This window comes from Dermacentor andersoni, chromosome 8, assembly GCF_023375885.2.
Source record: "Dermacentor andersoni chromosome 8, qqDerAnde1_hic_scaffold, whole genome shotgun sequence".
Lineage (NCBI taxonomy): Eukaryota > Metazoa > Arthropoda > Arachnida > Ixodida > Ixodidae > Dermacentor > Dermacentor andersoni.
In genome coordinates, this window is record NC_092821.1 from 138,733,688 (window position 1) to 138,758,957 (window position 25,270).

Here is a 25,270-nt window from a genome sequence, read left to right on the forward strand (position 1 = left end):
GAAGAACTTTATTTAGGTCCTGAGGGATCAGTCTGGGACTGATGCGGGCCGCTCCCACGTCGGTGCAGAGAGGCCGTCACACGGGCCCTCTGGACAGCCCCGAGTTGTTCCGCCGGCACTTCACTGTGCAGCATCCGCTACCACCACTGTTCACCTCGAGAATCATCACCGGGAAACGCCAAGCAGCGCCAAAACATGTGTTCTAAATCGAGCAGTGATCGAACCACATTTTGCTGACACGAAAAATACCGACAGGCTAACAGCTTGGCTGTAAAACGACGAAGCCAAGTGCACGCACTGTTACGCTCCGCTCCACTGGCTCTGCCTGAGCCAAGGCAGCGTCCTGTTTCCCGCCGCTGACGTGAGCATTGTGGGCACACACATTCGCGTGCCTTCCGTGTATACATAGCACACTCCGGCTGATCACGCGTGATCCCGGCCCCCCTTCGGTGTTCGGGAGTGGGCCGCCAGCCCTTCGCGGCAAGCCCAGCCGTTGCAGAGATGGCCCGCCTGCAGCTGGCTGCGAACCTGCTGGCGGAGGACCTGCCGAATTCCCCGGTCGTCATAGAGTTTCTCACCATATTACCTAGAGGGAAATCTGGCGCTGCTGCGCTGTGGTATGCATGGGAATGCCGGTATATTGTGACTTCGGATTGGCATCGTTCTCGGAGAGCCAGGACACCTTGAAGACGCGCCCGGCAAGCAGTGTTCCGTCTGTCACAATGATTCATATCCTACTAAAACAGCACGTAAACAGTTGTTTTAGCTTTATTATTACACAAAAACATGTATTGTTTAACTATGAAAACTTGTTATTGCGTGTGCAATTATATGAAACGTAAAAAGTATCAGCAGGCCGCTAAAGTTGGAGGACAGACGGCAAGATTCGCGCTCGCTTTGGAGCATTTTGTCGTCTGTTCTTGCTTTTCTTCGCTTGGTTATGCATTGTAGGTGAGTAAATTTCATTGGAAGATGTTATATGGTTGAATTGAACTCTTTTATGAAGGTTTTACTGGGAGAACGCGGTATTTGTGTAGCCATATCCACGTTTTAGACGAAGCCTCTTACAACACCACCCCACACAAGCCTCGCAGACACATACACCGTCATTCCCATGACAGTACAGCACCCCTTAGGAAACTCCCTTAGACGGTGGCGCCAGATTTACCTCTAGGTGTTATAGTGAGAAACTCTATGCCGGTCGTGATCCTTTGCGATTTGCGGTTCGCGCTCCTGGCTCTTCAGTGACCGGAAGCTATCGGCCTTTGCGTCTCCCTGCTGGCAGCCGAGCTTAGTGCCCTTGTCTTGAGCGGCTTCGAGCTGTCGCTACAATGGGTCCCATTGCACGTCTGTGTCCAGGGCCACGAGGAGGCGGACGCTCTGGCAGCACACCATTCCAATGCATCCGTCTGCACAGCTGTAAGAACCTTCGACTGCAATGTACTCGAAGCCTTCTAGTACACTGTGCTTCGACCATGCGAGGCACATGTTGCAGCGGCACGTTACTGCGCTTCATCCGGACCAGCGCGGCGCCACCGCCGGGCTGGTCCGCTGGCGACGCAAGAATAATTAGGGGAACTGACGCAACCAGTTGTTCAACTTCCAAGTTGAAAATAAATGCAGATGACTGAAAGAGGCATATTTGTTTTCATTTCGCTCACCCAGCGAGGAATTACGCTGCTTCCAATCAAAACGCGGCTTATATCACGCGATACCGGAAGTTTTCTTCCCATTGAGGCCTTTTCTTCATTGCTTGGCTCGATATAGTGGCGCCATCTAGTTAAGGCGCCTGCATATGAACCGTCTCACGCACAGTAAATTTTGTGAGTAGCCATCAGATGTTTGTCAGGAAATACAGAATGAACTAAGCACAGTGTTCACGCTCACGTGCTGCGTGCGAATGCTCATTTCTGTATTATATTTCGAGTGTCGACCGTTCGACAGTGCACCAAGTGTCAGCTGCAAACAAAATTAATGTTTACCGCACAGATGTGAGTCCTCTTCGTAGCTTTAAAAAGCAAAAATCCGCTTTCATGTTTGAGGTATTCACAGCATATACGGCTCGAGCACACAAAATATATTCCTTATCCCTAACCAATCGAAACTAGCAGCTTAAGTCACGTGTCCTTGCGTCACATACGTCGCAGAAAATTGCTGATGTATGAGACAACAGTCCGCACGGAAATCAATTTGAGTAGCACAATAAAATATCGAAGACTCTTATTTCGGTGTTCTCACTGGCGCTGGAAGCACTGCCAAGTCGTACAGTAAGCAAATGTTGAATAACAACAACAATTTGGAGCACAGGGCCCTTTTAATAAAGATTGCAACCATGATCGATGTTATATCGCCCATGTATTGTCATGGTGTTTTGCCTTTCAACAAACTGCGTGCAATAACGATTGTCTGAATACACAAGGGTACACCATCGAATTGAATTCTGCGGTCTTACGTGCCAAAACCACTATTTGAATACGAGGCACGCCGTATTGGCGGACTCCGGAATAATTTTGACCAGCACGGGATTTTTACCGCGCCCCCAATGCACGGGACACGGCCCTTTCCTGCATTCCGAGCCCATCGAAGTGCGGCTGCCGCGGCCGGGACTTGATCCCGCGAACACGTTCTTAGTGGCGCAACACCATAGCCGCTAAGCCACCACAGCGGGTGATGGTGCACGCTTGTTTCTAGCTCGATCTTCACATTCATGTAAGACAAATTTCCGAGTATCAGAATCGGCGTCGAATCACTTTGAAACAACTAGGAGATCGCACGACAACGAACAAGCATTTGCTGCGCGACCTGTGCCAAACAGTGAACAGCCGTAGGGACCTCTATCAGCCCATTAGTGTGTGTGTATAGTGATTTTAAGATGAAAGGAAGAGAAAAGTGCAGTGCCGTAACTGTCTCTCAAGGGAGGGCACCTCAGCAGCACTGCACGGGGTAAGGGGAGTGGGGAGAAAAAGATTAGAGAGAGAATGAAAGAGAGCGGAAAAAAAAACAAGAAGGTTAAAGAAGAAGCAAAGCGGGGCTTACAGCCGCGCTCTCAGCTGAGTCTCGTCACAAAAGCCAAGGAGGGCAGCAAGCGCTCTCTTGGCGACGGAGGCGGGGGCTGCGGGAAATAGGAGATCACCCTCCGTGCTGCACGGTAGTCCGACTCGGCGATATGAAGCACAGAGCGCGGTGCGCTCAACGTCGAAGGATGGGCAACGCAGGAGAAGGTGTTCCAGTGTCTCATCCTCGCCGCATTACGTACACGCGGGGCTACCTGTTCCGTGCAGTCTGTGCAATCGGGCGGCCGTGCTGTAGCAGCCGACGCGCAGCCGCAGGAGAAAGGAGCGATACCAGCGGGAGAGGCCGGCGCCCATTAGTTAATAACACGACAGCGTTAAAGGCCTAGTGTCGAAAGAAAAAATCTGATGTTGGCGTCGGACGTCGCTGGGCGAAAAATCATTCCGAACCACCACCACCACGCAGGCCCTCCGCGTGATGCAGGGGCGGTACTGAACTAATTGAATTCCTCGACGTAAAATACGTCAGACAAATCTTAAACTACGACCTTATCCCAACCCACAGGCATGAAAGCGTCGGAGTTTAATTTGAACATACCGGAAAACATAATTCTGTTGCGCGAAAACTCCAACACAAACCTCTCTTTCCGAGCGGCGGCGCCCGCTCGGTTGCTTGCAACAACTCCATCGCGCTCGCCTCCGCGCATCCGCGGGAAAGCTGCGGTTGCCGGGAAGCGTAACGAGCACTCACAAACCTTTGAAATCTATCGCGTTCCACTCTCAAATGCGAAGCTTAAGCGTCCACCAAATTTTTCCACCTTGCTTTTGCAGCATAAATCATTCACCTCAAATTGCTCAATCAGTCATGTGCTATGACGTCTATTTTTGACGCTTAAAGAACCACGTTTTGCTACACATGCTGTTTAGTGCAGAAAGGGAAAGCACTTCCCTCCAGATGATCGAGCTTTTTGTCCTGTCTCCTCTCAAGAATGCAAGAAAATAATATTTCTTTATTTATTTATTTATTTATTTATTTATTTATTTATTTATTTATTTATTTATTTATTTATTTATTTATTCGTTCATTCGTTCGTTCGTTTGTTTGATTGTTTGTTTGTTTGGTCGGTCGATCGGTCGGTCGGTCTTTCATTCATTCATTCATTCATTCATTCATTCATTCATTTATTCTAATCTCCAGTGGCGTAATTAGTGCATATTCTAATCGGAAAGCAAACGTTTTCTAAATACGCCCGCTCCGTAAATGTGATCGCCCGGAAAACAAAGAGCCTTCATGCCAATCTCGCACGTAGGCTCCCCAACGGTAAACATCGTGCCTCGACACCAAAACAGCGGAACCACAAGCAACATCGTAAGCACGGCCTCCAGAATCACGGAGCTCGGGCTACATCTCGGAGGCCACAGAAATTCTAGTCCTGGTGTGGTCAGGACACCACGAGTGTAGAATGCACGAGGTTCGTTAGAAATGGCGTGCCCAGTAAACTGTCACTCACCCCTGAACTCGCGCACTGACCCAGGTTCGGCTGCTGTCAGGTACGGTCTCCTGCCTCTCAGGATACGCACGGAACCGTCCACCGGGTCTATGGAGAATTGCAGGCATCTGCGTAAGATGTATTAAATCTCTTTAATCAAGCAACTGAAGAAGGTGTAGTATACGGGTTCCCTTGTTGTGCGGCCAGTGTTATATCGGCCAAATCAGCCGATGCGTTAACGAGAGGCTAGCAGAACATCGCCGCAACGTAAAGCAAGGCATCGAAGGCCACATGGCTGAACACTGCAAGTCATGCAATGGTTGTTATCCTATCTTTAACAGATGCATGATTTTATTTTCTCACATAAATCGGCTAACCAGGGAAATAGTTGAGGCCAGAGAAATTCTTCGGCATGATCAGAGTTGTGTTAGTGCCCTGTCTGTAGCATTAAGTGATAAGCAAGTGAGGTTTCTGGACTGTGAAAAGGAATGACAGTGGCAATCGCGCGGGCACCGAATCGATAAGAAAACTGGCCTCCACACCCCAGAAGATGCCGGTAACTACCGCCATCCAGAAGGAGTGAAAAGATTGACAACTACTCTCCTCTGTGAAGATGCAATGGGAGCGAAAGCTGACAGTCAACGCTCTCAAACGAAAAGCAAAGTGTTTCACATCCGCTGCGGGTCGGCCTGAAGATAGTGCAATATCGGGCCGACCCGTGGCAAAGGTGAAGCAGGCGTTAAGCACTTAGGTGGGCCGCTCCCGAAGGTAGTACAACACCGGGCCGATCCCCGGCGGAGGCAAAGCAGGCATTAAGAACTCCCCATACGTAGGCCGATCACGAAGGTATTGCAATGCCGGGCCCACCCGCGCCGGAGGTGAAGCAGGCGTTAAGCGCTCGCCATACGTGGATCCATCCCGAAGGTAGTGCAATGCCAGGCCGACCCGCGGTGGAAGTGAAGCAGGCATTAACAACACCTCATTCGTAAGTCGATGCCGAAGATATTGCATTACCGGGCCCAACCGCGGCGGAGGTGAAGCAGGCGTTAAGCGCGCCCCATACGTGGGCCCATCCCGAAGATTCCGAAGGGCGCGTTATAAGTTCCCGAGTCCACATGGGTATGTGCCATTGATCTTGGACCCTTTTTGCACTATCACCAGGATCGTCCCACATTATGATTTTTTCTGTTAACGGACGCCGAAAAAAAAAAAACTACGGAAGTTAGTCATACACTGCTTTCGCTGTAAAAGGCAGCAAAATGACCGCCGAGTAGATTGATTTGTCGTCGCTTTAGGAATGTGGGTGAGGGTGGTGGCGTGGGCGGATAGGGGGCGGGGGGGGGGGTACGCCGCTTAACATCGGGGGGGGGGGGGGGCCCCCCCGGGCACTCCCCCCGGTACGTGCCTGTACCACAGCATTGGCATTTGTAATGCGCTTACGATGTGGAACGCTATAAAAGCCTAATTGTTCACTGCATAATTAATTTACTACCCCACTCTATAGGATGGCACGTGATGACGGTAGCGAGAAAACGCCAAGCAGACGCCGACTAGAAGCTGTGACGCAAGTGAACATTTGTAAGGGCATTCGCCAGTACTACTTGTCAAGCAGGCTGTAAGGTAACTACAGGGAAAGCGTACAGGTAAAGCGAAGCCCTGCTATCGCATACATGTAAACACAGCTTATGGTTACGGCGTCAAAACATCTTTTTTTTTTTTTTTTTTTTGCGTCAATCCACCAACCATGGAGCATGTAAGAGGATGGCAAGCAGACTCTGAGCAGACGACGCGACGCGATGAGCACATCTTGAGGGGCATTCGGCCTTCCTATTGGCTAAGAATTTGTGTAGCTTCCAGACTGCTAAAACCTGCTTGTGAGATGGATATATGCCTGCCGCGTCGCTTGTTTTACAATTTGAGCGACGGTAGCTGTAGTTCAAGGCAGCCGCGAGGAGATGGCGCTCGTAGTCGTCTATACATGCGGCATGTTGGAGAAGTTAAAGCTTTTGTTATAAGGCAACACTTTGCTTTAAAATGCAGTTTCTTCATCTAACTCAAACGAGCAGAGACAGCGTCATTTGCGTACGTTCTGAGTGGCTAAGCATCATCGGCATCCGGCACTCGACGCTTCCGTGATGTTAGCAGCTGTGACAACTTATAACGGAGAAAGCAGCACGTGATTTAGATTTCAAAGCTTAGAACCAAGCTGTCGGCTCATATGGCGGGCCCCTAGTAAACAAGGCATTGACTGCAATAAGTTCGGCTTTCATGTCCATACATCGAGAACCAATTTCAAAGAGACCACCGACATAACGGTCTCACTTTGCTGCCGAAGTCACTTGAGGGGTAGCGAAAATCTGCTATATTCACCTCTGATTTCCCGTGAAGGAGCAAAATAGGCATGAAATCGCTGGCTGTTGGCCTGAAGCGGACAGACTTGACGCCGCCACCTAAGGTTGTGACGTGGCTTCCGTGGAACGGAAGTCTATGGGTGACCGACTGCCGTAAGATAGGAGGACGCTTAAGGTTCCCTTTTAAGAGTGGAACGCGATAGCAATCAGAACCTTGACTGCTTCTCACGCTTCCCGGCAGCTGAAGCTTCTGCAACCGTATTGTTTACCGGCAAATGCTGGCGGCCTACGCTACGTATGAAGGCGAGCTTTCTGGTAGAAACGCGGCCTCTTGCGTGGACCGGTCCAGAAGAGAGTGCACAGCCACGCCGAAGAAATTACATGATTTTCAGGTTTCTGTTATCGTCTCGCACTTCTAATATATTTCAGTCTGATAAGATTTAACATAAAAGTCATGCGCTGAGGGTGTTTTGCTTCGTGTCATTTATTTGTGGGCTGGCATTCTCGAAATTCCGAGGAATAACTCTATCGAGAATTGCGGGAGAGCTCGGGGATTGCGCCAGGTGGAAATTCAAGACGTGGAGCAACACGAGTATGAGGCGAGGGCAGGAGCTAACGTTACGTTGTGTCTCCTTTCTTTATGAACTTGATTCTAACACTGAGCATATATAAACAAGAGTTACACACAAATGCGGTCAAGAAAACATTCAACTATATCCAAGTGCGAACGAAGAAACTGCAAGAAGTCTCTCTGCCTCCACAACGTCGACTGCTATGTATGGAACGGAGTACATGTGCGGGGCAATTTAGGTCAGCATAACTCACAATTTACTTTACCTTTATCTCATGCTTAGATTTCCGATCACAGACCATTTATGTAAGAAATTTGCCTCCCTCCTTCTTCATCAGTAAAACATTGGCGCCTCGACATCCGCGTTCTACATAACTCGCACTCGCGCTCTTACTTGTCAAGAGCCTTGCGCGCCTCTCTCTCTCTGGATCTGACACGGAGTCATGGCACGTGCTCAAGATGCAGTGGCGTCTGCATTGTTCAGTAGGAGGACGTGCACTCAGACGACGTGTGTCAGAAGAACTGGCGGATACTGCCAAGAAGCTCCGTATTGCCCTTCGGGTCCATCAACTGACTCCGCTGATGCGGTCATGGCAGCGTGAGCTACGGAGGCGTTTCCAACGCCTCATCGCAGCGTCGTCTTTATCAGCTGCTGCTTGGCGATGTAGACGTAATCCGTGTGCACACCCTGAAGTTTTGCGCTTTGCAAGAAACTCGCTTTTTAGACTGCCGAATGCATTCGGTTCTGCGACCCCGTGAGCACTTCCTGTTACGTCGCCTCCCGCGCGTGATTATTCGTTCTTAGTGACGAATTTTGAAAACATGCTGCGTAGTACTATGCGAATGGATCATGGTAACGTCGAAATGCTTAGTGAGCTGCCTCAGGTTCCACCTGAGGTCGCTGAACGTCTTTGTGCACGGCCGTCCGCTGATGAAGCGAAGGCAACATTATCTTCCATGAAGCATGGCATGGCTCAGCCCCAGGGCCGGACGGGTTACCCGTTGAGTTTTACCTAACCTTCTGGAAAGATACTGGTGCCACTTTCATGTCTGTGCCTAAGACCTTTACTTGAATGACAGCCTGAACGTATAGCGAAGAAAAACAAGAGGCAGACATTTTCTTCGCCGTACATTGCGCGTGTATGCGTTTTAGCCTTTCAGGCTGTTATTAAGATGTGTGTGTGTTATTATTAAAAGACCAGCGCGTATGCTTCGTGTATAATGCCTAACCTGAACTGCTCGGTTAGACACTCGACAGAGATTAGTGCGAGATGGGTCGAGAAGCTTCGGACACCGAGCGCGGTCCAGAGCACCGACGCCATCGAGGGCGGTTATGAGAGGAGCGCGATTGAAGCGCGACCAGATGAGGTTTAACTAAACCCAGACACAACCTGAATTTGTGTTAAAAATGAAATTTCTAATCAATTTGGTATTCAGAGATTTTTTTTTTCACTTTAGAATTAAGAGTGAAGACTTGTTCTTTAGGACCTACTAAGAAAAGAGGCGTCTTCACACCGCTTCAGGCGAGATCCAATACAGCTCTTGTAGTATGCAGAAAAAAAGGCGCGCTGGTATAGTTCACATACCAAACGCCGTCTTCAAGTGTTGTGTGACTTTGCTCGACAGAGTTTTTCGCGAGTTCTTGACGGCGTTGGTGCTTGCGAGATGTGTTTCGTCGTGGGTAACGTTTCCAGTCAAAAAGCAGTAAGTTATGTGATCACCGGATAATTGTTTACTATAGCTGCCTTCGTGCGGCTGCATGCGCTGAGCCAACGAGCTTAGATGCCGGCGATGCGGCCATTACTCAACGCCGAAAGCGTTTTCTTTTTTTTTTCGTCCGTAAAAAGAAGCAGTTGTGTTCCATGCGTGCGTGAGATTGCGACACCGGTAACGCTGACGTTTCACTGCGTCGCTCTGCGCGATAAAAAAACTCGAAAAGGCCATCGCGTCGGATTACGCAACATTTTTAGAATACTGCCCTAATAGCAGGCCATCGAAATGAGTTTCGCGCCTTTGACAAATAAAACGACGCCACTTCTGACTTTTTTTTAACGGATATGGCGTCACTTTATTTTTGTTCCACCGGAAGTCTTCGCTCGTCGTACAGATGGCGCTATAAGCCGCAGGAACCGCAGCTGAACCGCCATGTTTCTGAACTTATGGGCCTCTTTGGAAGCTTGGCTACCAGGTATAAGGTTCATTTGGAAAGCACCACAAGAAACTTGACCTTGAAGAGAAATACCAGCGCGGAACGCAAGATCGGAGGGGAATTTAGCGGAACTCTTAGCTGGAAATGTGTCTACAAATATAGAAGTTAAACGCAATTTCAATATATTGTTTCTAAGAATTTCTCCTAAATTCTCGAGCAGAGTTTGTAAAATTTTATATAATTGGGCACTAATGAGTGTTCTCAATTTTAAATTTAGCTCTTTTCCCTCTCTTGCAATATGACGTTGCCACGTACCTGATACTAATGTGTTCTCGCGTATATCATTGAATAACGTATGCTAGCCTTTATGGTTATGGGCTAAAACGAGAGACAAGGATCTGCCACCTTTCTTATGAGTGTCAGTAAACACTGCGCCAATAAAGAAGAAAGGGCGTTCGCCATCTGGATGTGTTGCCACGCTGGACTAGAGTCCAACCTCTCAGGCAGAAGCGCTTTGGCGACATTGTCACTCATGATACGACTTCCTTCCAGGGACTTCGATGCCTCATTTAGCAGGCCCGGGAAAACAGGGTGCACACACTACACCAAAAACAGACAGTGCTAAACCGCAGCGCTCGCTTCGCTTTCCTACCGCGGCCCTGCCGGGCTTAATTTATCGGATAAACTAATTATGTCCTAAAGTAAATCAGCTGTGAGCTTATTTGTTTTGCTTCTTAAGCTATTTCTTGTCCCTCGCATTTCCCTCTTCTTCATTATTTTGTGCATTTCGATTTCAACCGCCGGTAATTACCCCTTTTCTTTCCTTGGTTTCATCGTCTGTTAGCTTTATATGGTCAATATTGCCAAAAATTTAGCCCCTCAATTTCCCTTCTTCTCTCTTTCACTAATAGCTGTGTAACAAGCGTATTCATGTTAGACCTACTTCAACAGATTCAAAATTTTCTTTGATACCTGTAATATCCTCAGCCTTGAGCTGTACATTAATCGCCACTTTATTATCAAGGTCATTTATAATTTAACCCAATGCCCTTTGGGGTTTTTGCCAATATCTGGGCAGGGTCCATCCGCGGTACGTGCAAAGTGTCTTCATGAAAGAACTACACTTCTTTTTGGGGGGGGATCATTTGAAATCACCCCCTTACTTAGGACCAAAGAGGGCGGACATAGAAGATCGACGGTAAGGGCGCGAACAAGATTTTATAAGCTTACAGCAGCTGAAGCAACAAAAACCTGACGTAGTAACAGCATTGCTACAATCCGCCCAATCTTGGAGAACACCCCCGGTAAACTTCGAGTGCCCGCTGGCAGCGGCCAAGCATCCTTGCCGCTGACAGCGCAAAGTTTGCCTCGCCCTATCGATGCAACCCGACGCCCCAAAGAGGAACTTGCAGGGCGACGAGATTACAGGAGACGCGTATGCCATAGGCCGGCGCTCCGTCTTGACTCCAAAGGATTCTCGTAGTTTTGGATTCCCTGTGAGCGTTACATTCTTCTGGACGCCCTGCACCCGGACCATGCAGGGGAGTTGGTGCCCCAACGTACAGTCGGTCGTGTTTCTTCCGTTCGATACTTCTCTAAATTGGCACAGGCAGCTTTGTCGGTCGACGGTGGTCAACGAAAACGCGTGTCTGAAGCCACTGTTTCGACAGGAGGATTTGTCTCTTCGTTAGGGTGCCCTGCCTCAGTGTGGAAAAAGTGTACGATGCGAATTTGCTGCATTGAACGCATTGAAGCGTCGTAGGACAGTGCCGAGTACGTCGAGCGAAGGTTGAAGAAGCGAGGGCAGACGAGTCGGCGTCGAGTCAGAATATACAGGGTGTCCCACGTAACTTGAGCCAAGAAGTTGAAAGGCGCGTCGGAAGCGAATTGAACTGAAAGCATACTATTCGCAATAGCATATAGTAACTCAGGCAATTTGTTTGGATTATAACTCACTTATTAATTAAGTTTAATTACCCAACTTTTTAATTATTGACTTAGGGCTCCGAGTATGATGCGCAGGTTTGTAGACCACCTTCGGAAACCACCGATCGAGTTGTTTCCTTTACGATACGTCTCACGTCGTCCTTCTTTCCGGGTTGCAAAGAAAGCCCGCGAAATACGAAAAAAGCCACGTGACGGAGCGCTTGCTCAGTGGTATCGTGCTGCTCTCAAGCGTGCGTTCGGTGAACAAGGTCGGCTCCCGTCGGATGACGGCGAAAATGCATGCTGATGGCCGAGCGCTGCCGGTGAGATAAAGAACGCCCTGCCGCTTCCCGGTCACCAGTCACGATGCATGCGACCTTGCAGCCGAACTCAAGTGCTCTACGCTGTGATGGAACTAAATCCAGTCAAACCAAATCGGAAGACGTCATTTCTGAATTTGTATTTTGACTTCTTGCAGCCTATTGGCAATCAATGGGCGTTCGTGATTCGCCCCGGCGGTATGAGTTTTACCGCTCCTGTGTTTTCTCGCTGCTCTATTTTGGAATGCTTGATGCAAGCGAAAATAATCTTGTGTTTGTGCGGTATGCAAGCGTTCTTCTTTCCCTTCATAGCTCTTTCTTATATCTAAACAGGTTCTCTTGCACCATCACACATTTCTAAAGCATTCAATATTTGCTCTCGGATCACAATCATTGTGAGGGTTATAATGGTTGTCTTAAGCTATGGCTAGGGCCCACTAGAAAAATTACAGGCTAATATTTCTTGTCCATAACGTGCTCTTTTGCCTCGCGTTCAGCCGAAACCACGAAACAGCCCTTTTCAGACATAGCATAGCGTCATCGAATTTATCAATACGAGTCGCTTGTACTTTTACATTAATCGTTGCTGCTTTTAATGTGAAGTATCCGTTGCCTCATCCTTCGCACTTTTCAGTATTTAAGTAGGTGGGTAGGTTCCTGTCTCGCCTGGCTTTAATAAAAAAAAATTGCGCGCGACCGATGGTGAATCGCACCACTGCCGTCGAGCGCAGCAGCCCGGTGCTCCCACCACCAGGCCACGATCGCTTTATTTTTTTTTTCTTTGTTGAACTAAGCCCCAATCGCACGCATACTTCTCTAGTTCCAAAGACCGCTATGGTATCATATGAAGAACTTTATTTAGGTCCGGAGCGATCAGTCTGGGACTGATACGGGCCGCTCCCACGTCGGTACAGAGAGGCCGAGCCCCCCTGCCGTCACACGGGCCCTCTGGACAACCCTGAGTTGGTCCACCAGCACTTCACTGTGCAGCCTCCGCTGCCACTACTGTTCACCTCGAGAACCATCACCGGCCAACACCAAGCAGCGCCAAAGCATGTGGTCTAAATCGAGCAAACCCCCACACTTACTACAATAGACTGAAACCCCGCAGTCCGGATTAATTCCGGACTACGGAATTCCAGATTAAGTCCCAAAGACAGCTAGCTCTTTGAAACAATTGGCGACATGCGCCACTGTCTCGTCTTCTTTCTTTGTGCTAGCTCGCGCTTCGAGGCGCTGCGCGTAAGACTGCACAGTCTCCGGGACCGTCCAATTTCCCACACGTATACTTTTCTCGTACCACTTAACGCTGCGCAGAAACTGTGTGGCGCTGCACCAACTTCACAGTCGCCCAAGTTATCCGTGTTCTGACGTTCCTCCGATGGAGTGCAAATGTCATCGTCGTTTTGACATACCTACACCCTCCTGGCCTGGCCCTTAGAGGAAAGACTATGCAGCACATGACTGCTGAAAATGTCGCAAGTCGTTTCTGATGTCGTTTCTCTCGCTCATGCTCGCCCACTGCCCATGTATAGAACCAAACACGATCCTCATGTCGTATGAGCTCGTTTCGAATGGCCGGAGTAGAAACCCACCTCTTTGCGGACGTATGATCGTCGTTGTGGTGCGCTGCTGTCATCACACACATTTACTCTCGCGACCATACGCTCGACTACTTTGTGCACGCGTTGGTTCACCTGGTAATGGTTCGCGGAACCCAACATGACTTTAAACTGCTTCTCATGTCACCGATACCGACATTGCGTGGGATCCGCAATTTTTTTTTTTTTTGTATAGCACACACCTGGCATCTGACATTCTGAATCCACCTGGATCGGTTAGTTAGGTGAGAAACCTGACAGAACTACCTTTTCACTGAAGAAGCGTTTTTAGCTGGGCTTGTTGATGCCTATTAACTTTCAGGTGCTCGCGTTTGTTTCCTTCCTTGTCCCGTCCTCGCCCAGTTCACCCAAAAGCACTTTTTCCCCAAACATTAAAATTTCGCGAGAAGCAATATTGGGCGAGTTCGTACGCATTCATATTTGAACAGCGAAAAGAAACATTTTTTAGGAGATTAGGTTAGGTTACGTGCGAAAACTAACCTATCTGAACTACCTTGTCTCCAAATATTCAAACTTCGCAAGAAGGAATACTGGGTCAGTTCTTGCGCATTCGAACTTGAAGCACAAAAGAAGAACACTCACACAGATATTAGGTTAGGTTGGGCGCGAAGCTTGACCTAACTTAACCACCCTGTCGCCAAACACTCAAACTTCGCAAGAAAGACAACTGGGCGACTTTGCGTGCATTCGTAGTTAGAGCACGAAAGAAAACAACGGCACCGGAATTAGGTTACTTAGGCGCAAAGCTTGACCTCGGCTTCCCGAATTTTGGTCAAACATTTCAGTTTCTTCTGACCGAGTTGGAAGGCGTATAGAGTAAGGCCGCCAAAGGGAACATTAACACAGGAAACAAAGGTTACTGTGACACAAGCACTGCAAAAAGACTGAACCCCTAAGCACCAAGTGGAATTTTGCGAAAACGAAAACGCCCCAGAACAGGGAATTTCCACGACGTGATCTCCTCGGCTGTACTTACGTAGCTTGTCTTGCCAGCATGACGGCGGTTGCTGCAAGGATCGCTATCCTAAGCCGCATATTCCCAGCATTCCTACAAAGTCCTCCGCGTGCTCCATGTAAATGCTGGCCATTGGCGCTGTCCTTGTGTCGGACAACGATGCTCGAGACGTCACGGATCAAACGAAGCATGGCCACTTGCTTTCTTTGTTTCCCTCTACACGACGTCACCGCGCGAAACAAAAATCCATGCCGGCACCCGGTGGGCGAATGTGTTCTGCGCCCTCTCAAGACTCGAGAGACACTAGGTGAAGATTTGTTCACTAACTGTGAGCTTTGTCGTCACTTCCTTCGCTCAGAGATGGAGAAGGCAGCGCAAGGGTAAGAGAGGGCAGGCTTGTTTATCAAGGGGACGACCGACTCATTATCTAACTCGTGGCAGCCTCCTTTCGGCCGTAATCTGAGAGTAGGGAGGCCCGCATGCATTGGTGTCGCTCGCCATAGGATGCCGGACACAAGCTAAGAGTGGATGCCTCGCCCTCCGGTATCACTTAATACCGTCGTCAAGATGTAACAGCAAACGGAGCATAAAAGGGACGGTGAAGAAATAAGGGTGAGCGACACGTCCCCTTGTATGTATTTATTAATGCGAAAGCATTATATGTCCCATGAAGCGAAAAATCCAGCGGGCGTCGGACGTTACCACCCGATCGCAAGAGAACCCACGTGACCAAGTGATGATGTCACGTTCCCGGCGCTGGACCTGCTGTGGCTCGCCCGGCGAGAACCCACGGTGCACAGCCATGGCGTCGGACGGACGCCGTGGCCCACACCGAAAGGAATTGGCTTTGCCCAATTCGAAAATTTGACCCACGTTCATAACGGACCTGGCGCACTCCCAAAATTGACTTGGCCCACCCCCGAAATTTAGGCGGACGCCCGAAAAATTGACTTTGCCCAATTCGAGCACACGACCAAGTCAAAAGTATCGCGTGGAAGAGTCACAATGCTTTTGCATTCAATGCGCGCAGAAATATTTAAGCGCCTCTGTAACATTCTTCTGGTTTTTGCTTTTCGTGCTGTTTTAATGTTTTACGAACATGCCGACCAGCCCGGCTTGACACAGCTTCGCGCTTGTGAGGTCGAATGAAGTGCTTCGTTTTCTTTTGATATATTGTTCTTTAAGATGGCCTGCCCAGAACCAGAGGAGAACTGATCGCTAAGTATGGATATATGGATATATCCATCCCATATATCCAATTCACGGATATATGAGAGGTACATACTCCATATCCGTGGACAATGCAGGGAAGGCATAAATTCCAGAAAGTCCGTGAACAAGAGAAAACCAAAAGAACAAAGTTTCTGAGTGTTTTGTCACCAAAATACCATGGCGGTATCAAATGCCTGTGTCAACAGTTTGTAGTAAAAAATGGCATTCAAATATAACCTTTATTGGCCAATTATGTTGAACATCGTTATGCAAGTGAAAGGACTCGTCCTCGTTGTCCTTCCTATCGCATGTGTTTCCGCAAGCTCAGATTTATTTCTTAATTGTGCTTGTTCAGCCAGCATAAGGAATCAAGGCACTGTGGTGGTGGTGTCGAGTGCAGTCATTTCTGGTACTTTCATAAAGCGCCAGGGTTCAAGTGCTAACTTATTCTCATAATCTGGCAAACAATTTCCAGCCGTATTTCTTTCTGCGTGTGTTTCTAGCAATGAGACGCTGTGTCATTCCACGCGTTTCATTCGGGAATCAAGCATCAAGAATGTGTTATGCCCAAACCTGACCGCTTGTCTATGAAATCATCAGAGGCTGTTGAGCTGCTCCTGCATCCAAAACAACAACGTCGAGTGACTTCAAATTCTATCTGTTCCAGTTATGTGGATCTTACTATATTCCTCAATATTTGGCCATAACGCAGTCACTCCGGTGCGTTGCTAAACCAAAGGTCATGAAAAAAATGTGATGCCGCATTTTTACCGGCAGCACCATGCACCATGCTTTACTTGAGTACTGGAGCAGCGCCAGCAGAGCTTAGTGCACAACGAAGACCCTCTTCAGTTTTCTCTGGAACACTGTTTTCATTTGATAGCTTGTTTTGAACATGAAAGTCTACAAACGACTAGGGTAGAAATCGGCGCTCATGGTGGAATTGGCGGGTATATATATGAGCTACACCACGTGATAGCGTTATTACGCTACATGGCTGTAATTCAGCTGATGGCCCAAATCACCATTCAATCACCTGCACCTCAGTAATCGTTTTAATCAGCGCAGCATGGTGGCTTACTTATGCTACTGTTTGTTTGTTTGTTTGTTTGTTTGTTTGTTTGTTTGTTTGTTTGTTTGTTTGTTTGTTTGTTTGTTTGTTTGTTTGTTTGTTTGTTTGTTTGTTTGTTTGTTTGTTCTGAAAGTGACGCTAGCCTTGAGTTTTCTTGCGATTGTCTGACAGGATGTCGCTACTAATTTCACATAATGAGGCCATCCTGAAAATACCCGGCAAGTGGTGCTTGAACATATAACTTCAATGGTTACTATAATTAAATTATGGGATTTTACGTGCCAAAACCACTTTCTGATTATGAGGCACGCCGTAGTGGAGGACTCCGGAAATTTCGAACACCTGGGGTTCTTTAACGTGCACCTAAATTTAAGTACACGGGTGTTCTCGCATTTCGCCTCCATCTAAATGCGGCCGTTTTGGTCAGTATTCGATCCCGCGACCTCGTGCTCAGCAGCCCAACACCATAGCCACTGAGCAACCATGGTGGGCAACTTCAGTGACGTGGATCAGTCCAGGAAGTGCGGGCCTAATGGAATGAACTTTCAGGTTGCCCTTTCTCACAGAGTTTCTTACTAGAGGGAACTCTGGCACAGCAACCGCTCAAACCACCATGGGAATGATGAGAAGTAGAGGGATCTGTCGCATATTCTAGCTTGTGGATTCGGGCATTCTCGTGGCTTCACTTATTACGCTTTATATGCCTTCATTTTCGTAAATTTCTGAGCAATCTATACTTTTCAATGTGCAGGAGACGCTGCAAACACGCACAATCGCTACTCATTAACGCCCTCCAAACTGTACATCCGGAGGTACTAGCTCCCAGAGACAGATCCGACCTTAGCGGAACTGACAGCCATCGCAATCACGATCAAATACATGCCCCCTAGTAACTCAGCCTACCCAAGAATCATATTTGCCGACTCCATGGCCGCTTGCACGAAATTGTTTCACAACGATCTACCGGCCCACATTTCGACATTTATTCAAGAGAACCTTCAGGGTCATTTGGAAATCATCTGGATACCTGATCATGACGGGCTGCTGGGAGACTAAAGAGCCAATCAGCTCGCCTGCGAGACATTGAACAAAGCACCCTGCATTCCGCGACCGCCCTAGACGAAAAGGTGGGCTCCCCTGCTTCTACGGCCATATCAAGAGGCAAGGCGCAAGTTCCCCAAGCTCAGCAAAGTGCTCACCCGTGAACAGGGTCTACTGATTCGTCAAGGCCAGACTAAAACACTCCCTACAGCGGCGCGAATGCACCTCCTCCGCGGCCTCTTACCTGAAGATCCCCCCCCCTGCCGGTACTGTGGCGAACACCCGAACACATCCCATATCCTCTGGTCCTGTGGACCACCCCCACCTCCCCTGCCTGCCCCTAGAAATTTTTCCCCTAAACCCCATGCCGGGTGGCTGACAGAAGCAGCCAGCGCCGACAACCACCGGTACCTTGCGGCGTTTATCAGTGCTGCACCGAAGAATGCCGCAAGCGAAGCTCCGGACTGAGGGCCTTTCCACTACACCACCCAACATGAAAATAAAGTTTTTTCTCTCTCTCTCTCTCTCTCTCTCATTGCAATGCTCCAGCTTGTCGAGGTGGCCAGATCGAAATGCACGAAGCGCGTCAAGGCGCTGGCTTGCCCGCGATAAATTCATGAGGATGTCTTATATCGCTTCTCGATGCATGCATCCGTGGCGTAATCCTTTCAATATCGGGCTTCTGTGCTGAAGGTCCTGTGTTCGTATCCCACCGTCGGACAGTTGAGTTGAGTTGAGTTGTAGGCTACTGGTGGGATTAACCTTGCAGTTGCTGCCGGATATTGCTCCACCGTAGCGACACTTAAAATAAATAGATCACATAATCAGACACAGACCTCCCAATTACAAATGGTCACTCCTCAGTTCACCATGTGGAGGCCAAATCCGTGTCTTGTAGGTAATTTAAAAGCTGTCCGGGAATCCATTAAAAGTGCCTCAAGAGGACAACAGACTCTTCAGAGAAGCGGTGTTGTGCCACTTCAGTTCTTTGTGGAGTTCACCTCACAAGCCATGTGTGATCAAGGGTCTCAAAAGAAACCAGGCAACCTTACTGCTCCGCATTCGCCGTCGGACAATTTTAATGGTGCGTATTTACTTATTGCGCAGTACCTTTTTGAAAATGGCGAGTTTACAAAGTCACGAAGCCGGTTGAAGCCCCAATGACGAAGTTTAGGTAAATCCATGTACTTCCTGTAATTCCCACGCTGGCTGAACAGCCCCCACTGCAGCTCCCATAGACAATATCGCCAGAGTTCCCTCTAGTAATCATTCTACGAAACCATATGCTATTTGTCGAAGCAACGCTCATTTTCTATACGTTTATCCTACTCCCTAATACGGGTGTCACATGGCTCACTTTTGACAGCTATGAAGCCCGATCCGGATGGGATTTCTCGGTTGTGATTGGCTCCTTTGAGCGAGCTGCGCGAGGGAGCCAATCGCAGTCGAGAATTTCGATCCGGATCGGGCTTCATCGCGATCAAAAGTGGTCGCGCGACACCGGCGTAAGACTCCATCACGGCCAGCTCAACCCAACCAGACCATCCTTGGGGCTTAGATGAACTTTACAGCTGCGAGTCAAGCTCCGTGCTGTGCAGGAATGTGAGTGATGCGCGAATCGCTCTGCAGCTGGATTTGCGGTCGTGCCAAGCTCGACGGCCATCTGAAAGACTTTGTTCACGCCTACTGTCCACGTCGTCACCACTCATAACGCTATTGCTCTCCCTCTTCCCTTTATCCCTGCACAGAGTAGCATGCTAGAGGAGTCAAAATCAGTTCAACATCTCTGCCGTCGTTTTTTTTTTAAACTTCTCCTTCTGTGTCTGCCTGCAGTTCCCACCTCACGTTTGAGCAGCGCCGTTGAACTGTAGACGCCCCCATGTGCGACCTATAGTGAGCACAAAGAGAATCGATCTGCGCATGGCCGACCACTGTACTCATATGATATGCATAAGCACAGCAAACCAGTCAAACTTCAGCAAGAGCAGGCAGCAGCGTAATTTAAACTGATCGGATGACCATGATGTTTTTACGTTTGGCAGTGAACAGGGCCGGTATAATGTACTGGTTCGTTTTGCTCGATACTATGCCACCCTTTATCATTTACCATTCACGTACAGTCGATTGAGCTAATACTGAGAGTGAAGCTACGCTATGACCACTGACGAAGCGCGAAAATGAACGACACCGCAGTAGAATCATTTCCTTGTTTCTACATCTAAATAAATAAAAATCATCGTTACACCAACCCGGCCCATGGTTGCATCGCCAAAAACAGGCGTTGTAGTTGTTGTTGTTATTGCTGCTGTTGCTGTAGTCGTCATCGTTTTCGTTGGTGTTGTGTGGTGGTGGTAGCCGTTGTCGTCGTCGCTGATATTAACCGACCAATTCGGTCCCCGAGAGTGGATATGTGCCAGTATTTCCAAGGATCTACATCCCCAAAATTTCATATGGAGAAACCCGAAGGCCCAAGGCTGGTCGGCGAGATGGGACTGCAACCAGGCAGGTCTGGTTGCACACGAGTGAAACATACGCACTTCTGACGAAAGAATAAAAGGAGAAACTTTATTCTATGGCATGACAACACGGGCACAGGAACCTCGGTGACATTCGGTACATGAATATGAAGATATGCGTGTTTCGTGTAAAGAAAATTAAGGAATATAGATGAAGGAATGGAGGAATTCCACATACCACGAGGGCGTCCTGCGCACCGATATAAATACTGACTACAATGTACGCTCAGACACACCGGTTTCTCACTCAACGTAAAAAAATACAGTAAAACAGAAAGAGCACGCGCTCACACATCGCCGCATTTGTACGGCTACACCTAGTCAAAGGTGTCTGCATCCGACCTTGTCCTAAGCGTAGCAATATTGTTGAATGTTGCGTGGACGAAAATTATGTCCCTGCTTCAGAAATTTCTGGCGCTATCCTCTTGTTCGGCATGGACCACTAAGCATGCGAATGTGCACTCCTGACTCTTTCAGGCACTTGAAATTGAGCTACTATAGCGAGTTAATGGTGGTCGAACAAAGACAGCAGAAGATATCACATGGACTCCAGATACTACGAAGGCTTTATTAAAATGAGTGTTCTTGTGACTGGCTTCATCAACGTTCTCATTTATGCTGCAGTTGAGTCCTTTTATATTGTTCGCTTAAGTACTAGCGCAGCCCCATATCATAATTTTTCAATCATGTTTTGTATCTATTGAAAGGGAAACAATAAAGTTATTATAAGTAGTATCGTAATCTTTGCATTAGTGGTTCAACCATGTCGATCATGTGCAGACGGATATATATTGAACGACGCACTGGAAAACGTCACTGTAGTAAGGAGACCATAAATGTCGATGTGTACGAAATGAATTCCACGGTAGCCTGTAAGCAAGGCGTTGACTGTGCAAACGCTGTTGCATGGGCACATTTTAGCATCGGGACTTTAATAGCCGCGAATATATAGTTTCAATAGCACAACAGCGATAGTAGAGCTCAGTCTCTATTGTCAATAAGAAGCGCCTGACCAAGTTGTCTCCATCGGCCCGTTCGCAAGATCTTCTAGCGATTACTGAAAAATACGTCTAGGTCACGTATGTGGGTTCTCTGCAAACATGACCTCAATATACTGGTAAAAGACACACAAACAAAGAAACTCTGCAAGAATGACATGTAAATATCTTTCCTACCAAATAAATTAACAAAAACAGAGAGCCCAGCAGTGTTAACTGAACCACGGCTTTTGGGACTTGTTTTCGAGTCCTGCGTACGTCGACAAACTTTTCTGGCCACAACAAAAAGTTAATTAGCTGCACAAAATCATTTTTTGCGGGCAACTTCGAACTGTCCATCATCAACGTATATCTGGGTGAATGTATTCCTGAACCATTGAATGTAATGCCACGGTTGGTGATCAATATCAGACAGCATACACAAGCAAAAGACATAATTCTTTGTGAAACGCCTACTTGCATCCATATTTAACAATGGTGTTATCTGGCATCAAGACGCGCCGTGATGATTAAATCATGATAACATAAGGTCCAGCGGACAATATTTCGTTTAAAACGTTTTCGGAATGCCCAAGATCAGCAAAAAGAAAATTGTCTCCTAGACGTGCTCGACAGAAAAAATGCCCTGACGTCGATTTCGATGCCTTGTCTCTTAATGCCTCACCTTGAACAAGCTCTTAGAATCATGTCTCTGTTATTGTCCTATTCATCATTTTAAGCTCTCCAGCATCTCTACACGAGTGACACCTTCATTGCGTTCCAGTTACTTTTCAAATTGGCTCATCGTGTAGTACGCGACTGTCAATTTTCCAAGCACTTGATTTTTCCTGTAAAGTTTTTCAAGCTTGTGGTTACGCATCGGGCCACTATCATCTTCCCAGCCTTCTTTCTCATAACTGTTGGTGTATTGTCATCAACGAGAATGGATCGACTACGATGGTCCCTGTCTGTCTTTGACATACGCCTATCGTGTGTAGACAGGTGCCTGCGTCTAGCAAGGCTTGTCCGCTCACTAGGAACGTCGTGCGTGCGTCTTTCAAGATTGACAACGGCCCGACAAAAACGTCGCGAAGACGGTCAACCCTCCGGTGACCCACAACACTGCACCGTTCTCGTGAGGGGAGCGTCACCGTCATCAGCTTCAGGTGTCGCGCGTTGCCCGTAATTGTTGAGCTGCATTCCTGAGCTCGAATCTTCCTCCTTGAACGAGGAACAGAGTGATTGTAGACACGTCGTTTCAGTAGAGGATCTTCTCCTTGATCCAGCTGTGGTAGTTGCTGACCTTGGCGTAGTAGCCGTAGTGGTCCTTGCGGCCGCATCCGACGCCCCAGCTGACGATGCCGATGAGGTACCAGCGGTTCTTGCGCTGTATCACGAAGGGACCACCACTGTCACCCTTGCACGCGTCGCCCACGATCTCCTGCTTGTAGCCCGCGCAGAACATGTTCCTTGTCACCTGCGAAAAAACGGGACACGGAAACGTTTAGGAGACGTCCAGCAATGAACAGATAAGGCACGCTGATTGCGGACAATTTACGGTCCTCTTATTCTCTGGTCACGCGCCCTCCTCCACTATATAGTCCGCCGATACTCGCGTATTTTCATGATACCGTAGCTTACTTAAATGCTGCCTAAGAGCACATGCGTCTAGAAAGTGAATGATTTGCTAACAAAGTCTAGAAAAACAAAGACAACTGCACGAAAAGGAAAAAGAACGTTGGTAGAAATTACCAGCGTATTCTGGACTATATCGTTAAGATACTCATTATTCCAAACTTTTTGAAAGACCTAGCATGATTGCCATAACAGTTCATCAGACTAAATACCTCGATGCCGACACACTAGACTCGGCCTCCTTAAACCTCTCTGCAGAGTTCTGAGCTGTTGAGGACTGGCAGAACATGGTGAAGGTTTATGAACTGCCCACATGACATCGAGGATTGTTTTCTCTGCTTCATTTGGACAGAGTGAAAGAATAGCTGGCGCCTCTGGCAGGCTCTAATATCTGACTCAGATGGAGAGAAAAAAATATGGGGAGGAGCTTTTATCTGTTTTATGCACAATGCGAAAGGTGTACAACCTCAGTTGATATTGACTTCCGGCGTTAAGCACTTTTAAATTTGGTCAGACGGGGTCGCTTACTAAAACCGCGTGTAACGAAAACCCGTTATATTATTATAGCCTACGTATTTGCTACCGTACTGCCCATGCGCTTTACATTGCCATACGTTGTGTAGAGGAAAGAAGCCATTACTCGATCATGCATATGTGGCGTGCGCAGATGGCACCTTTGTCGCGCCACGCATGACGCAAATAAATTTAGCACCGCGCACTAAGTTCAAGGAGGCTTAGCTGTGCAGTACTTTAGTTAGTCCACATCCAAGCAGAAGTATAGGCACGTTTGAAAGAGCTCCCTATGCTATGGCAGACACAACTTATCAAACTCAAACTGGTGCTCATCAGTAGTTATAAGGCCTACAGGTGCTCAATTTGTTGCAGAAATTTAGCGATTTCTCGGCTACGCCCCCCTGCGTTCGACACCTAGGGCGACAGAAAGCGGAGCTAGTTGGTAGGGATTCATTCTGCGAAAACGAGGGGAGGCGTGTAGACAGAACACAAGAGTAGGGAAGTGGACAACACGAACGCCGACTATCAACTGAAGGGAGCACTGAGGTGAAAAAAGAAAGAAGACACAAAACTCATCTGCGCAAGCTCAAGAATGGTATCACCACGTGTCAGTCGGGTAAATGTGCCAGTCTACGTGAAAGATAACCGTTAAGGCACTTAATCTCTTCCTTATGTAAAGTAATCGAAGGCTGACTCACGTACGCACTTCCATCATTATAGATATGCCATGCTCTATACCATAAGATGCGTATCTTCATTCTTGTGCCTGTACAATATCGCGCATTCATCTAACTCTGGCGTGCAGTTACAATATCGGCAATGTAGAGAAAGATTAGAAGGCGATCCACCGGTTAACGACCTTTTATGTTCCATTAGCCTCTGATTGATGCACCGTTCCGTTTGCCTTACGTAGAACTGGCCACAGCTAAGAGGAATTTTATAAACCGCACCCATACGACAGTCAGTAAAACTGTTGTTCTTATTGTGCTTCACTGGACAAATATCTGTTCTCTTTTTGCCTTTTACCTGCTCCTTTTTCCTTTGTACGGCAGCGCATATCTTACCTAGCTTATTGGGAATAGTGAAAGCAACATTAACAACATATCTACTTGCCACTTTTTTAAGCCTGTGTGACACAGAGGGAAAAGGAGCAGGTAAAAGGCAAAAGAAAAACCGATATTTGACCAGTGAAGCACAATAAGAACAGCAGTTTTACTGACTGTCGTATGGGTGTGGTTTATAAAATTCCCCTTTGCTGTGGTCAGTTCTATGTAGGGCAAACGGGACGGTGTATCAATCAGAGGCTAATGGAACATAAAAGGTCGTTAACCGGTGGATCGCCTTCTAATCTTTCCCTACATTGTCAAGATTGTAACTGCACGCCAAAGTTATATGAATGCGCGATATTGTACAGGCATAAGAATGAAGATACGCGTCTTATGGTAGAGGCATGGCATATCTATAATGGTGGAAGTGCGTGCATGAGTCAGCCTTCGATTACTTTACATAAGGAAGAGATTAAGTGCCTTAACAGTTATCTCTCACGTAGACCGGCCCATGTACCGGACTGACACGCGGTGATACCATTTCTGAGCTTGCGCAGATGAGTTTTGTTTCTTCTTTCTTTCTTCGCCTCAGTGCTCCCTTCAGTTGATAGTCGGCGTTCGTGCTGTCCACTTCTCTACACTTGTGTCCTATCTGCACACCTCCCCTCTTTTTTGCATAACGACCCCTGGGGTCCGGAAATTGCGTAACGAGACTCGGCCAGCAATGCGGAGTGATATCCAACCCCTTTGACCACGGTGAAATGGATCCGTCTCCACAGGAAGCACAAGTGCTGGAGTACCAGCCGTTTGCGTGTGCGGCTGGCTCGAGTGCTACAAGATATATTCGAGCACCACCAGTACAG

At 47.9% G+C, this 25,270-nt stretch overlaps 2 protein-coding genes across 2 annotated transcripts in view; both read right to left on the reverse strand.

Moving 5' to 3' along the window:
* Positions 1–14,704, reverse strand: part of LOC126525938 (mannan-binding lectin serine protease 1-like) — a 44,414-nt gene extending 29,710 nt beyond the window's left edge. Inside the window, exons 1-2 of the mRNA XM_050173918.3 lie at positions 14,417–14,704; positions 4,523–4,629 (exon numbers count right to left, since the gene is read on the reverse strand). Coding sequence (XP_050029875.3) covers positions 4,523–4,629; positions 14,417–14,586 — 277 coding nt within the window. The 5' untranslated portion in view covers positions 14,587–14,704. The remainder of the gene's footprint in view (positions 1–4,522; positions 4,630–14,416) is intronic.
* Positions 14,705–20,257: 5,553 nt separating this feature from the next.
* Positions 20,258–25,270, reverse strand: part of LOC140219883 (mannan-binding lectin serine protease 1-like) — a 62,100-nt gene continuing 57,087 nt past the window's right edge. Inside the window, exon 15 of the mRNA XM_072289970.1 lies at positions 20,258–22,690. Coding sequence (XP_072146071.1) covers positions 22,472–22,690 — 219 coding nt within the window. The 3' untranslated portion in view covers positions 20,258–22,471. The remainder of the gene's footprint in view (positions 22,691–25,270) is intronic.